Genomic DNA, 13,200 nt, shown 5'->3' with positions numbered 1-13,200 from the left:
GTAAAAATTACACAACTGCAATAGTGCTAAAGGAATTAGTTTATCTTAATCTATACAACTTATTTGTATGGATTAATGTCAGGTAAACCAAAAAAAAAAAAAAAGGCACTCTCTACAATGTAATTATATATTTAACAAAAGTGGTCCTGGAATAAACTTCAGCTCCACTTGACTGTTTGAGCCACTGTCCAACCTTTCCTCTGTCTTACTAACGTCTCCTTCCCTGAAACTGGCATGTGACGCCACCGGATCAAGTGACTGAAGCTCAGCGAGGTTGACAAGCGCTACCCCCCTTCAGCTGCGCTGCCGCTGCCCTCGACACAGTTTGGTGAAGGTTAGATCTGGAGGCCTGTCAATCAAGTGACACAAGCACTCGCCGTGGATGAGCTGTGATGCTCATCCACGCCCGGTCGGCCGCGCTCCGCCGCCGCCGCTCCCTGACCTCGCCGCCGCTCCTCCGCCTGGTACTCATGCCCAAGTTGGAAATTGAGAGTGGCAGACACCTCCGTGAGGAGCCACGAATTAACAAAGTGCGCTTTCGGAAAAAAAAAAAAAAAAAAAAACCCTCTTCTTTAGCTTGATGTGTTTGCACGGTCACACGGCGGCGAGACGGTGGAAAATAAAAGGATGAATTACTTGGCGAGGAGTCAATTTGGGCAGATTTACCAACAACAGAGACAAATCGACTGCCTCTGAAAGCTTTCTGTTTGCTGTCGTGAACACTTTCTATACGCGGTGGGCTGTCGCGCTGAAAACTCCAGGGAAGTGACCTTTTTAATGCTACTTACAGAAGCACAAGTGCTGTGTGTTGGGATCCCAGAGAGCTGAATAGTTAACACAAGTAGCAGCCACTGCCACAGCTGCGCAGACAAACAAAGAAGTGCATACAGACACAGAGAAGTCCATCAACGGGAAAATCCAAACATAACTGAAGCGCCCACGCGCTTTGATTGACAAGCGATCTTTGCAAAGTGCAGCGCGGAGACACGAGAGCGAACGCTAAGCACTCGAGACAACAAAACCTATAGAAAATACAGATCTCAAATTAGAATGGCACATTGTACTTCTGTCAGAATCTGCTGCATCCGTTAAATCCCTTGAGCCTGCACATCATGTGGCGCACCCGGCTGCAGAGGCCTTTCCACGTCGGAGACGGTCGTGTAGATTTAAGTTAATTTATTGATTCCCTTGGGCAAATGATTCCTCTGGGAAGTTGCAGATATCAGCAGTGGTGCTGCCGCTGTTTACTCTTCTCCTTAGTATTGGTCAATGCGTTGATTTTGATCAACCCCGGTGGTTTGAGGGTTAAAGGCTCATTCCAGTGCATTGGAGGCACTGAAGTGTAAAGACAGTGACGTTTAGGCTGTCTGAAAAGCACGTGTGTGACTGAGCCTTTAGTGTGACTGGTGACACTGTAACGTGGGCAAGGGCACACTGGTCTTTGATGGGATAATATTTTATTCTATTATAAGTTTTGCACGTCTGCAGTCGAGGGACTCCGATTGTTTTTCCAGAAGATTTTTCACGCCGCTGCTCTTTCGTAGCTTCCACTGGTTTATATGCTGTTCTGACGCACACTGAGGTTCCTCTGAGGTGCACTACGTGACACATTCTGATTCTGTAACTGTAGCTCTCACCCGGAGGCCTCCGATCTCGACTCCTCGCTCTGGTGCGACAGATGGGAGTTCTTTGCAGATGGAGTCAGTTGCTGAAGCCTACAGCCTTTGTCAATGAAAGGCACCCCAGGGAGAGCAAAGAACCAACTGAGGGGCAGCGGTGACTCACAGCGGGCTTCCACGCCCGGAAGCTTCCAGTAAAGCCTCGCAGAGCAGCCGGTAACGGTTCCTCTGAAGCAGCGGAGAGAGAGAGAGAGAGAGAGAGAGAGAGAGAGAGAGAGAGAGAGAGAGAGAGAGAGAGAGAGAGGGGAAGGCTTCAGAGATCAAAAAGACATTTAATTGGACCAATTAGGCCGCTTGCATCTTTGATCCATCCGCAGCGCTTTGTCTTCGCCTGGTTTTGTGTGCAACACTGACGGACATGACTGTGCGCTGGCAGCGGCCAGGCAGAGCATCTGGGCTGCAGCAGCTGCCCGCAGCACGTGCGATCCATTAAAACGCGGTGATGTGGCAGTTTTTCTCTCCTTGGGTCACGCTGACCTGAATTGTGCAGGGTCGAGGAATGCGGCGCTCAGGAGGTATTCCCTTACCATCAGGGGCTTCCAGGAAAGGAATCGTGCAGTGGGGTCGTCCGGCCAGCGGAGCAGACTGGGAACAATTTGACCCGCCGTGTACCTCTGTCATGTCTGGTTTAGAGAGCACTGTCTACCTTTCGCCCAACACGGTGGACCTCCCGGAGCGGCGGAGGCCACCCAAGTCCTGCAGCGTGTATGTGTGTGTGTGTGTGTGTGTGTGTGTGTGTGTGTGTGTGTGTGTGTGTGTTAAAGTCTAATCACACTGTCCACACAAAAATAGCCCAGACTGTGATCTCTTTTAGGGAAGCCTGCACTTAATTTAAGTAAAAAAAAAAAAAAAAAGAAAGAAAAAAGACGGGACACAACTGGAGGAGGTGGGGGAGACCCACAGTGGATGAGTGGATTTTCTTTGTTATTCATCCAGACTCCCGTCCCTGACTCAGCCCGTAAAACGCTCCCGCTGTGTTAAAATGTCTCATTGCGAGAGGAGAAGGTGATGAAATCACGAGGATGGATGATTTAGCAGTCATGTTGGCAACTTAAGGCGGATCAATCGCCGGCGCGCGCTCCAGCTGGGACAAGTTGTATCAAAAGTGATGAAACGGTGAAAATAAAAGGAGGTTTTGTTTGCGATTCGCGCAACATGCAGCTGAACTGTTCGCTGAGCCGTGAGAGAGCGTGACTCACGGTGTTGATATTGGATAATTGTTGACTGAATTAGGGGCTTTGGGTCGTGATCTGAGGTGTGTGACCGTGTTTAAAAAAGAAAAGGAAAAAAAAAAAAAAAAAAAAAAAAAAACGTAACAAGAGAAATGAACTCTGGTCCTCACAAGCTTTCAGGGGCATTCCCATCACTGCTGCTAGAGCGGGAAGAAGTCGCAGTCAAAAGCAATAATAACAGAAGATGTAATGATAACTAAGAGGCCCGTATTACTAGAACAAGCTGAGGCGAAGGGAATAACAATTTTGGTAACAACCTGTTGTTTTTCCCTCCTCACTTCAAAAAAAAAAAAAAAAAAAAAAGTCTTACTGGAAGAGGGGATTATGATGTCCAAAATAGTTAAACACAGCAGAATTTATGGGCCCATCAAAGAACACAAAGGGGTGAACGAGGGAGGGGGGGGGGGGGGGGGGGGGGGTGCAGCTTTCTGCTGACTGATGCAAGCCTGAGAGGTGAGTCACGGGTGAGGGAAGAGGGGGGGGGGGAGCTGGTAAATGCCCCAGGGGACTACTGGGAAGTAAAGACACACGAATGAGGGTAGTTATGTGTTTACGGGGGCAACAGATGCCATCCACGGTGCAAAAAGAGCCAAACTTTTAATCTCAAGTCCCCTCGACTCGCTGCTTTTCAACGTCAGTGTTGTGACTTATCTCGTGCTCCAACTCCCCCCCCCCCCACACACCTTAACACGCACGGCAACTCGGAAATGATTGCACAATAAAAGTCCCCGGGTTCCGTGAAAGAATCCATTACACAAACAATTAAAGCTGAGCGGGTCTGATTGAAGCAGGGAGGTGATTAACGCCGCTGTGCGATGACGCGCTCGGGTCGGTAGAAAAACACAACACCGCAGAACCCTCAGCGGCAGGAAACGTGGAAGCGAGGCCCCGCGTGTGACGAAAACAAGCCGCAGAGGCCGGTGAGGAATGACTCAAAGCAAAAGGGCTCGGATACTCTTCTGAAGATTGCGATCAGGGGAGGGGAAACAGCCGGTGGTCACCACATCCCCGGCCCGACTCACACCGTTCTGCTCGAGGAGCAGAGAGAGGATTTAAAAAAAAAAAAAAAAGAAAAAGAAAAGTGTGAAGGTTTTCTGTGAATAAGATTTTCTTTACTTCCTCTTTAAGTGGTGTGAAAGAATAAATCTTTCCCCCCAGTGTCTGTATGACAGTGACATATGGGCTGGATTGCTTTAATTCTCATTGAAAATTCATTTTCCCCCCCTTTGACAAATGTGGAAAATGAAGAAGGTAAAAAAAAAAAAATACTGCGAATTACTCAGTAATTACTGGAATAGAAAATAAAATCCACCGTATGTGTGATGGAAGGCATTAAAAAAAACGTCAAATGTCAAAATCGCATGCCTTATTTGCCTTAATCTTTGTCATGTTGGTGAAAAGATGATGACAGAATTGAGACGTATATGGTTTAAAAGTGGTACTGTCCTGAAGGTGACGGCGGTGGGATGAAGAGAAATGACTATTATTGAGTCAGCTCTTGTTCAGAACCCACAACTGTGGACGACCGACTGGCCACTTTCTCTCCACATTTCTTTTTTTAATGATTAAAAAAAATAAATAAATAACGGGTAAAACAGCCTGAATGCTGTCAATCAGGTTTCACTAAACCCCATCCTTGACCAACATCTGAACAATGGTCCCTCACGATGAATTGTGGTAAAAATAATTAGATATTGTTGGCATTAAAATGTTTTTTTTTTAAGCCAGCGACAAAGAAACGTTGGTTAGAAAAACACGTTTTTTTTCAGCCACAGAAGCCGCGGTGACACCTGCCCTGACCTCTACTCACAGTGGGATTGAAAACATCAGCAGATCAGAAATAATTGTGACTTTCCACAGTAAAAACCCACTGTATACTTTCTCCAGCCGAGTTTATTCTCCGCCAATCCGATGTATTGTTACAGTTCACTGCAGAGGACGAGCCTCCTCAAAATAGACTGCACCCCTTTAGATGAAGCAAAAGTTTCCTTATCTTTGTCACGTTGTAAGAAGTTATTAACAGTTCAAATCCATCTACAATAAAAAAAAATATGAACTTGTGCAAACTTAAATTAACTAGTGCGAGTTCAAGGCTGGTAAGTCTTTGTGTGGAGTGTGGTCGCATTGTAGATATCGTGCAGATGAGTTCGACAGTTTCCAACCATAAAAATGTGAATATGAACAAAGTAATTCAAGATCATTCAAAGTTTTTCCCTGCAAATTCAAGAGGAAAGATCCCGCTGAGAAAAATCATCATATAACCGACAGAAACTCGAGAAAGTCTAATAATATATCGGGGAATCGACGCACGAATGAGTAGCTCCGCCGTTCTTACCGTCGTGTCCACTGCTTGGACCGCAGTCGCCGGAACATGCTTCGGGGTGGACCCCCGTGCCTTGAGCACCACGCAGCCCTGGGGTCCCAAAGTGACGATGACGCTCCCGCAGCCTCGTTTCAGCAGCTCCTGACCGGCCCGCTGAGCCTCGTCCACTGTGGACACTGACAAACCAGTGAGCAGCTCTGCCTGTGAGGAAAACACCGCTTTGTTTTACAATTTCTTCCTATTATTTTTAATACATTTATTTAATTTCCCGCCTCAGGAAAGCCGGGATAATCAACGGTCGGGAACTACAATTGAAGATAAAGCAAAACCATGGAAAGAAGAAGGAGAAACCCTTGCACCTAATGTACTGTGTGTGTAACGTGCATATCAGAGAAATAGCTTCACTATCTGCATTGTTTATTGCCTTTAATGGACGGAGTTAAGCAGGCCACAACCAGATCCTAATTAGACGTCTATTGCGTACTTTCTTCAGCTCACTGTTCTGCGTTAACAGTTTGGCGGTGAGTCAGCTCTTAATTACACGTTGACCGTGGTCGGACAGACTCATGAAACACACTCAGCCTGTGAAGATTTGCCGGATCTGTCAGCAGTCTGCGGGCCCGGCGTTTTCAAAAGAGTGGATCTTGTGACTGTGCCGCTTCATCTGGGTCCAAAATGACTAAACAGTGACAGAGCGGGACTCAACAGCTGATGCTTGGGGAAACTTCAAGGAGCCTCCGAACCGCAGCGGCTCACTGCAGAGTAAACAGCTGTCTGGGTGAGGATGAGTTAGAGTTTCTTTGGAGTTGAGAGGAATCTGGAAGAGGTGTGTTTCCTGACATAATGAAAAACATTCTCAAAAACTTAAAAAACGCCAACATCAAATCTAACTATACAACTCTAATTTTACTTTTTAAGTGCTTTAACGAGCAGTTTCAGAACGCAGTGGTATGCAAGCACGTATCTGCAATCATGTGTTGTTGTTGTTTTTTATCCTCACCACTCCCGACGTTATCACCACACAGAGATGTAATTTAAGTGATTGTTGTAAAGTGGCGTCATGAACGTCGGGGCGAAGAGCTTATGATTGAGCATTATTCGACCAAGGAAACGTTCCGCCAGCATGAAGAGATCTTTTGCCCATTTACAGGCACAGTTTGACCGAGCAAAATCAAACCTATTTCAATTCCCCAAACTCTCTCTGAGGACGTGGTTGTGCTCCTTCACCTTCCGGCTCCTTGGTCTTTGCCTCTTGGCGCTCACAGTCACCAGGCGATCTCTCCACAAATAGACACCAATTACTGCTCTGGCTGCTCCCTATGGAAGAGGCAGAAGCTACAATAACGCACAGCGTGGTAGAGAAGGAGAGTTACAGGTGGAGGCTCATGTAATCTATGCGGCAGGCATGAAGTGGAGCGGAGGATCATGTTGCTCTCCTGCCGGGCGGCAATGGAGAGAATCATCAGATACAGCATTGTGGCCTGACTGTGTAGTGGAGGTCACAGATTGCCGGTCTGGTGCAAATTGCCGTGTAGGATTATGGGGGTCAGGAACCATCTTTCCCTCCAGATGCTTTACGAGCAGCTGGTCACCGGACAGGCACAGAAAAGTGTGTATGACCCGACTCACATTTTACACCGCGAATTCGAGCTGCAACTGTCCGGCGGGAGACTCAGGGTCTCCAGAACCAGACTGAACTGCTATGAAAGCCCCTTCCTGCCAACGTCCATCAAACTGTGCAACAAACAACAAATAAATGTCAGTGCAACAAGCTACATGGTGCAATAAATTCATTGCTGTGCAATAAAGTCTGTGTGATACTGTCATATTATCCTGGGTACGTATTAAATATGGATATATTGAGGATATATTTTTTTTGTTATGTGAAATAGGTCACTGCTGTTTTTTCTTGTTTGATTCTTTTTCTTATTCTGTTCTTATATTCTTACCTTACCTTACCATACCATATCTTGTCTTACCCTATCCTATCCTATCCTAGCTTATCTTATATAATCTTATCCTATCTTATCTTGTCCCGTCCCGTCCCATCTTATAACTTTATTTGCATCGTCTTACAGTAAACATTTCGATGTCTATTATGTCACTGTGATCTGAAATAAAGCAACGTAAAGTCATATTCAAATATGTATATGCGTTTCCTGATTTATGAAAAAAATTTTGTCTGGGACATTTTCTCTCTATAATTTCCCAAAGTTAAACTATTTTTGCTGATTCATCAATCCACGCCGCAAATTTTCTTCAGGCCTCACATGAGAGTACATGGACTGCTCAATATGACATGTGCTGAATGCCACAGTGCATTTTCACAGATTCTCCTTTCAGTCAACACAATATCTGCCCATCCTGGTGGCGGTTGCTTAGCCCTGTTGCACTATTCTCCCTATTGTACTCTTTTTGTTATTTTTTGCAGAAAAACACCCAAAGCACATTCATCACTGATGATACTGTGCTTTGGGTGTTTTTGTTGTTGTTGGCACCTATGGAATACAGTATGTGCACCAATTCATTCTTGTTATGCTGTTTTTGTTGAAAACAGTAAAGAAAAAAAAAAAAGTACGGTTTCAGCTGTAGAATTTGCATTTAAAACGCACGGCGCTCTTCATGTTCTGACTTTCACGGTGACCTTGCTTTCAAGGCGACAGTCATAAGTGGAACGCGGGAGCGTCAGAAAACAAGCGCGCGCTTGTGGTCGTCATGCTCTCATTCAGGCGTGATCCATCGCACATCTGCAGCTAATAGGGCTCATTTTGGGGACTAGGGGTAGGGGTGGGGGTGGGGGTCGGGGTCAGTGTCGGGGTGGTGGTCCTCAGGTTGGACATCAAAGATGATTCCACATCGCTGCAAAGCATTTCAGAGTAGCATGTGGGCTGAGGATCAAAGAGCGCCTGCACTCTGTCATCCTTAAAACTCCCCCGTGGTACAGTGGGACCACACACACACACACACACACACACACACACACACACACACACACACACACACACACACACACACACACACACACACACACACACACACACACACACACACACACAAACACACACACATACACAAACACACACACACCTGTACAGGATATGTGTCTCTGTTCGAAAACCCGGGGTGCATCGGGGGTCAGGACGCCGCTGACACCAGCAGCGCTAACCTGGAAAGGAGGAGTGAGAACTCTCCAACCCCTCTCCTCGCTATCTCTACCCCCACCCACCTTTTTTGTGTCTGTATATATGTTTGTGTGTGTGTGTGTGTGTGTGTGTGTGTGTGTGTGTGTGTGTGTGTGTGTGTGTGTGATCTGTCAGAGCCAACAGTGACCTTGGACAGTTCAAAAATAAAACCGCAGAGTGTATCGGTGCTTTCAGAGCCCGCAGCCACCCCGGTGCTGTCGGATGCCAAAAGAGAAAAAGAGCCGTTTTGTTAGTCATCAGCTTCACACCAGGGCAGGGAATCAATCTACCTCCCTCTGTGTACAAGAATATGAGAGAGTTGAATTACCTCTCTCTCTGCTGTGTGTGAGTGTGTAAGTGTGTGTGTGTGTGCGAGTGTGTGTGTGTGTGTGTGTGTGTGTTTACCACACATACACATGCATGCACTAACAAAAGCAAGCACCTATTGTTGCATGAAGAGCATAAATATGTTGACGGGGTGGGCGGACTTAGAAAAGAAGTGTATGTTCAGGTAGAAGAGCAGGAGAAACTGCTGTCATTACAGATGTTTTGTGTATTCAAGGTGTTCTCGCTTTACACGCAGGAGGATTTGCAATTGTTTTACATGCAGTATTTATTCTCTCGCAAAGAGTTTCCCCCCCCCCCCCCCCCCCCAACTCAGTTTTTTGCTTTCCAAAGTGACCTTATGAAGAAGGTTTCTTTTCAGTAAATTTAACAGCTTTTGCCAATCCGATGGCTTTTGGGAAAACAACAAATGAGAGTTTTTGCATCGAAAGTAGGCCACCAGTATTAAGTGCTTTACAGAGCATTCGCTTAAATTCTCTATTTGTATCCTTGGAATATCCTAAATATTTCTCATTGTATATTCGAATTAAAGTAAACTGACTGGTAAGAAAAGACACTTTTGGGAAAACATACAAGGAGCAAGCATCTCAGTGTTTACTGTCCCCATTTAATCACATAATATAGGTACTATTATTTGTTTTATAGAAACAGGAGGAATGCACAAGTTACTTAATACGATCATATGCCTGATAGAGACTTAACAATTTGATTTAGTTTCATTTAAAGCTTTTTTATTGTCAAATGTTATGTTTTCATATTTTAAACATTTGGACTTCTATATGTGGAAACCGAAATTCGAGTCGTGATATAATACAAATAAATAATCTTTAATTATGAACATTGTTCAGGATTAAAAAACTACTGAAGAGATGCTCCAACTACCATTAAGTGGAATATCATATGTATGTTATAAACAAAATGGGGAAAAATAGGTATTAAACTATTTAACATTATTGTGTTGTAAATAAATCATGAGTGTTGATGTGAAATAATAGTATAATTACATTACATTTAAAAAAAAAATAAGGGTTACGGAGTATGTTTAGATTGAATTTAAACAATTATAATTTTTTTCTGGTAACATGACTACGTTGTATTTAAACAATAAAATCAATAATAAACTTGGCTATATCAATATGAGATCATGGTCAATGTAAAGTTGCACTTTATTATCCACAGGAGCTCGTTTGGAGCACAGTAAAACATGGAAACAAAAACAACAAACAAGCATGCACAAGCCTATTTACAGCTACTGAGTGGCAGCTGGAACAAAAGAGTTGTTGTGTCTGGTGGATCTGCATAAACTGAACAGACGACCTGACGGGAGCAAGAGAAACTCTGAAAGCAGGATGCGGTCTGTCGTGATCGGTCGTGTTTTTTTGCTCCAGGGTTCTTATCTTGTATAAATCGTTCGAGTAGATTAGGGCTTTTACTTCACTTCTGTATTTTACTATGTGTGACTGACCCGTACCAAGAAGTCTCATGATGGATGAAGAAGCAAGACGGGGTGTGTGTGTGTGTGTGTGTGTGTGTGTGTGTGTGTGTGTGTGTGTGTGTGTGTGTGTGTGTGTGTGTGTGTGTGTGTGTGTGTGTGTGTGTGTGTGTGCGCGCGTGTTAAATGAACACATTGAATATCCATGATGAAACTCACTTTTTTAGATTGAAATAATTTGAATTATTTTTAAAATAGATAGATAGATAGATAGATAGATAGATAGATAGATAGATAGATAGATAGATAGATAGATAGATAGATAGATAGATAGATAGATAGATAGATAGATAGATAGATAGATAGATAGATAGATAGATAGATAGATAGATAGATAGATAGATAGATAGATAGATAGATAGATAGATAGATAGATGGATAGATGGATGGATGGATGGATGGATGGATGGATGGATGGATGGATGGATGGATGGATGGATGGATGGATGGATAAATAAATAAGAAAATAAATAAATAAGAGCTTTCTGGTTGACCTGGACTCAGAAAAAAAATAAAATAAAAGAAGTTTCCGTATCACCTCCAAAGTTTTATGGATTTTTCAATGGCCTAATATCTATATGTGGTGAAAATTTCTACAATATCCGTGCAGTAGTTTTGACTAAATCTTGCTTACAAACATCCAGACGGACAAATATACACCAATGATTTTATTACGTCCTTGTTCGGATGTAATAAATGAAATATTTTAACTAATGTTTATAAAAAAAAAAAGTGACTTGCTTTCAGGCTAGTCTTTCAATAATTTTCTGATGTTTTTTTTTTTTTTTTTTACACTTTTATTGTGTTTGATGTCACTATAGTGACATTATGTTTCAAAGCTGATCCGTGGGGATACCTGTCCATGGGTAGGGGATTTCAGAGCTCTTGCATACTGCATAGCTTGTAACATGACTGGGCCGCCGCGATCCAACAGACTCAACGAAGCGCTGTCGTCAACTCTCCCTTTCATGTTTCCACACCTGGCTACAGCAACACCTCTGCACCCTGCATCCCCACATCAAATAGGCCTCCCGGGCGAACTCTCAACCACTGGATCCCTGAGGGGGGTGTGGGTGTGGGGGTGGGGGGGACTGACTCAGCCAAAGAGCACATCTGCCTCGTTGTTTTCACTCCCATTCCCGTCTGTCATCTGACTGTCAAGACGTACTACTTACTGTAAAAGGGCGGCGACCTCGATTAACCCTCCTTATGCCAGAGAGTTTATGGCTGAAGGCTGCAGCAGGTGAGGGGTGGAGGTGGAGGGGGATGTGCAAGCGGGAGGTTGTGACCCGGGTAAGCATAGGTGAGTCAATGTGAAAAAAGGTGCACGCACATGTGGGAGCTCGAATGTCTTTGCCTCTTCCTTTGCACCACCTTGCTGATTGGATATCTTATATATTTCGATGAAAATCAGTGTTTGTGTGGAGGCGGAGGAGGAAGTGTTTTCTCCAGCCTTCCCAGAAACAAAAGGGCGAGGTGAAAGGGCACGAAATAAAGGATAAAGTTTAACCTAAAGCTGCAGAAAGGGCCATCTTCTGCACAGTTCGACTAATGCTTGTAAACTACATTTGTCTGCTTGTTCCTGTCTGGGGACGGCTCTTTCTGTATGAGTTTGCATGTTCACTCAGTAGAAAAAAGAGCTGACGGGTCTTATTTAATTGAGCAAGAAAGCTGTTGAAGCATCAAATTCTGTGAATGTAGACTAATGCTAACGTTACTGACAGCTGGACATCGTCGGTCCTGGTTTAAGCGACGTTTCAAGTGAAAACGCAATGTTTTTAAAACAATGTCCTTGTACACAGAAACAGCACAACCACTGAAATCGATGTAGTTATCACGCCATGCTTGTTTTTTTGGGGGGGTTTTTTTGGTAATGAGACCACCCACACATGCACAGAGATCAGTATTACAGACAGTAAAGTTGGATTGTTATTACGGGTGACTTTCAACTATAAAACTACCAAGTCCCAGGAGAATATGGACTGGGAGCGATGACACTCTGGACACCGCCATTGTCATATTGTCCGTCTGCTCACGCACGTGCAGAAGAACGATTTACTACGACCGTGGTGCCCATGCACAGTAGCAGATTTTCTGAAAAACGGCATTTTTCTCCGTTTCAATGGAGACAGAGTCAAAACGTTTTCAAAAAGCTGCATTTTGAGAGGCTCCGAGCACCGTTGTCGTGTAAACGGACACCCGAAGCACAACGGAAGTTGCATGTAAATGACGCCCCAGTTGGAGTTGGTTCAGGACAAATGGTACTTTAATGAAATAATAATAATAATAATAACAATAATAATAATAATAATAATAATAATAATAATAATAACAATAATAATAACAATAATAATAGGTAAAAGTGGTAGTAGTAGTAGTAGCATCGCAGTAACGTGTGACTTTTTCATGCTGTTCTCTATTGGAGTTGGGATTGTAATTACCTGGTAAATATGTCCAGGACATCTCTAAAAATAGGTATTTTCAACTTTGCTGTGTCGTTTCAGTTTCCCCTTGTGAAAGTGAGCTTGTGCAAGGAGGCACAAATGCTGCTGTGATAAATACTGCGAGCTGTGAGTGTGTGAATGTGTGTGTGTGTGTGTGTGTGTGTGTGTGTGATTCATCACCTCAGACTCATTACAGCAAAACACATCAGAGACTCGGTAGAAATCTGGATCCAAGTCAGAAGCGGCAGGCGCTGGGTTGAATATTGTCTTCACTGCAACAAGAAAGCAAGCGGTGATCATTTTTATTGGCTCGCAAGTGTCAAGCCTCCTAATCCACAGGTCACTCAGGATAACATGCAGTCATTAACCAGGCTTAAAAAAAAAAAAAAAAAAAACTCAATTGTTCCACTGATAATAAGCCCAGCTCTGGCTGTCAGCTTGCTTTCCAAAGGATTCCATTTTTGACAATGTCCCCGAGTGACACATTTTTACAATTGTGAGAT

General features: G+C 44.0%; 1 protein-coding gene across 2 annotated transcripts in view; it reads right to left on the bottom strand.

The window, feature by feature from the left end:
* Nucleotides 1–13,200, bottom strand: part of rbks (ribokinase) — a 45,869-nt gene that overhangs the window by 5,519 nt on the left and 27,150 nt on the right. The window contains exons 7-8 of one of the 2 annotated variants that reach the window (XM_080480073.1): nt 12,878–12,969; nt 5,247–5,435 (exon numbers count right to left, since the gene is read on the bottom strand). In XM_080480073.1, the coding sequence (XP_080336199.1) occupies nt 5,247–5,435; nt 12,878–12,969 (281 nt within the window). The remainder of the gene's footprint in view (nt 1–5,246; nt 5,436–12,877; nt 12,970–13,200) is intronic. The other variant, XM_080480074.1, reaches the window with a different exon arrangement.

The sequence above is a fragment of the Lipophrys pholis genome (genome assembly GCF_963383615.2).
Source record: "Lipophrys pholis genome assembly, chromosome: 14".
Classification (NCBI taxonomy): domain Eukaryota; kingdom Metazoa; phylum Chordata; class Actinopteri; order Blenniiformes; family Blenniidae; genus Lipophrys; species Lipophrys pholis.
The sequence above is the reverse complement of the archived record's forward strand: the minus strand, read 5'-3'. Positions and strand labels throughout refer to the sequence as shown.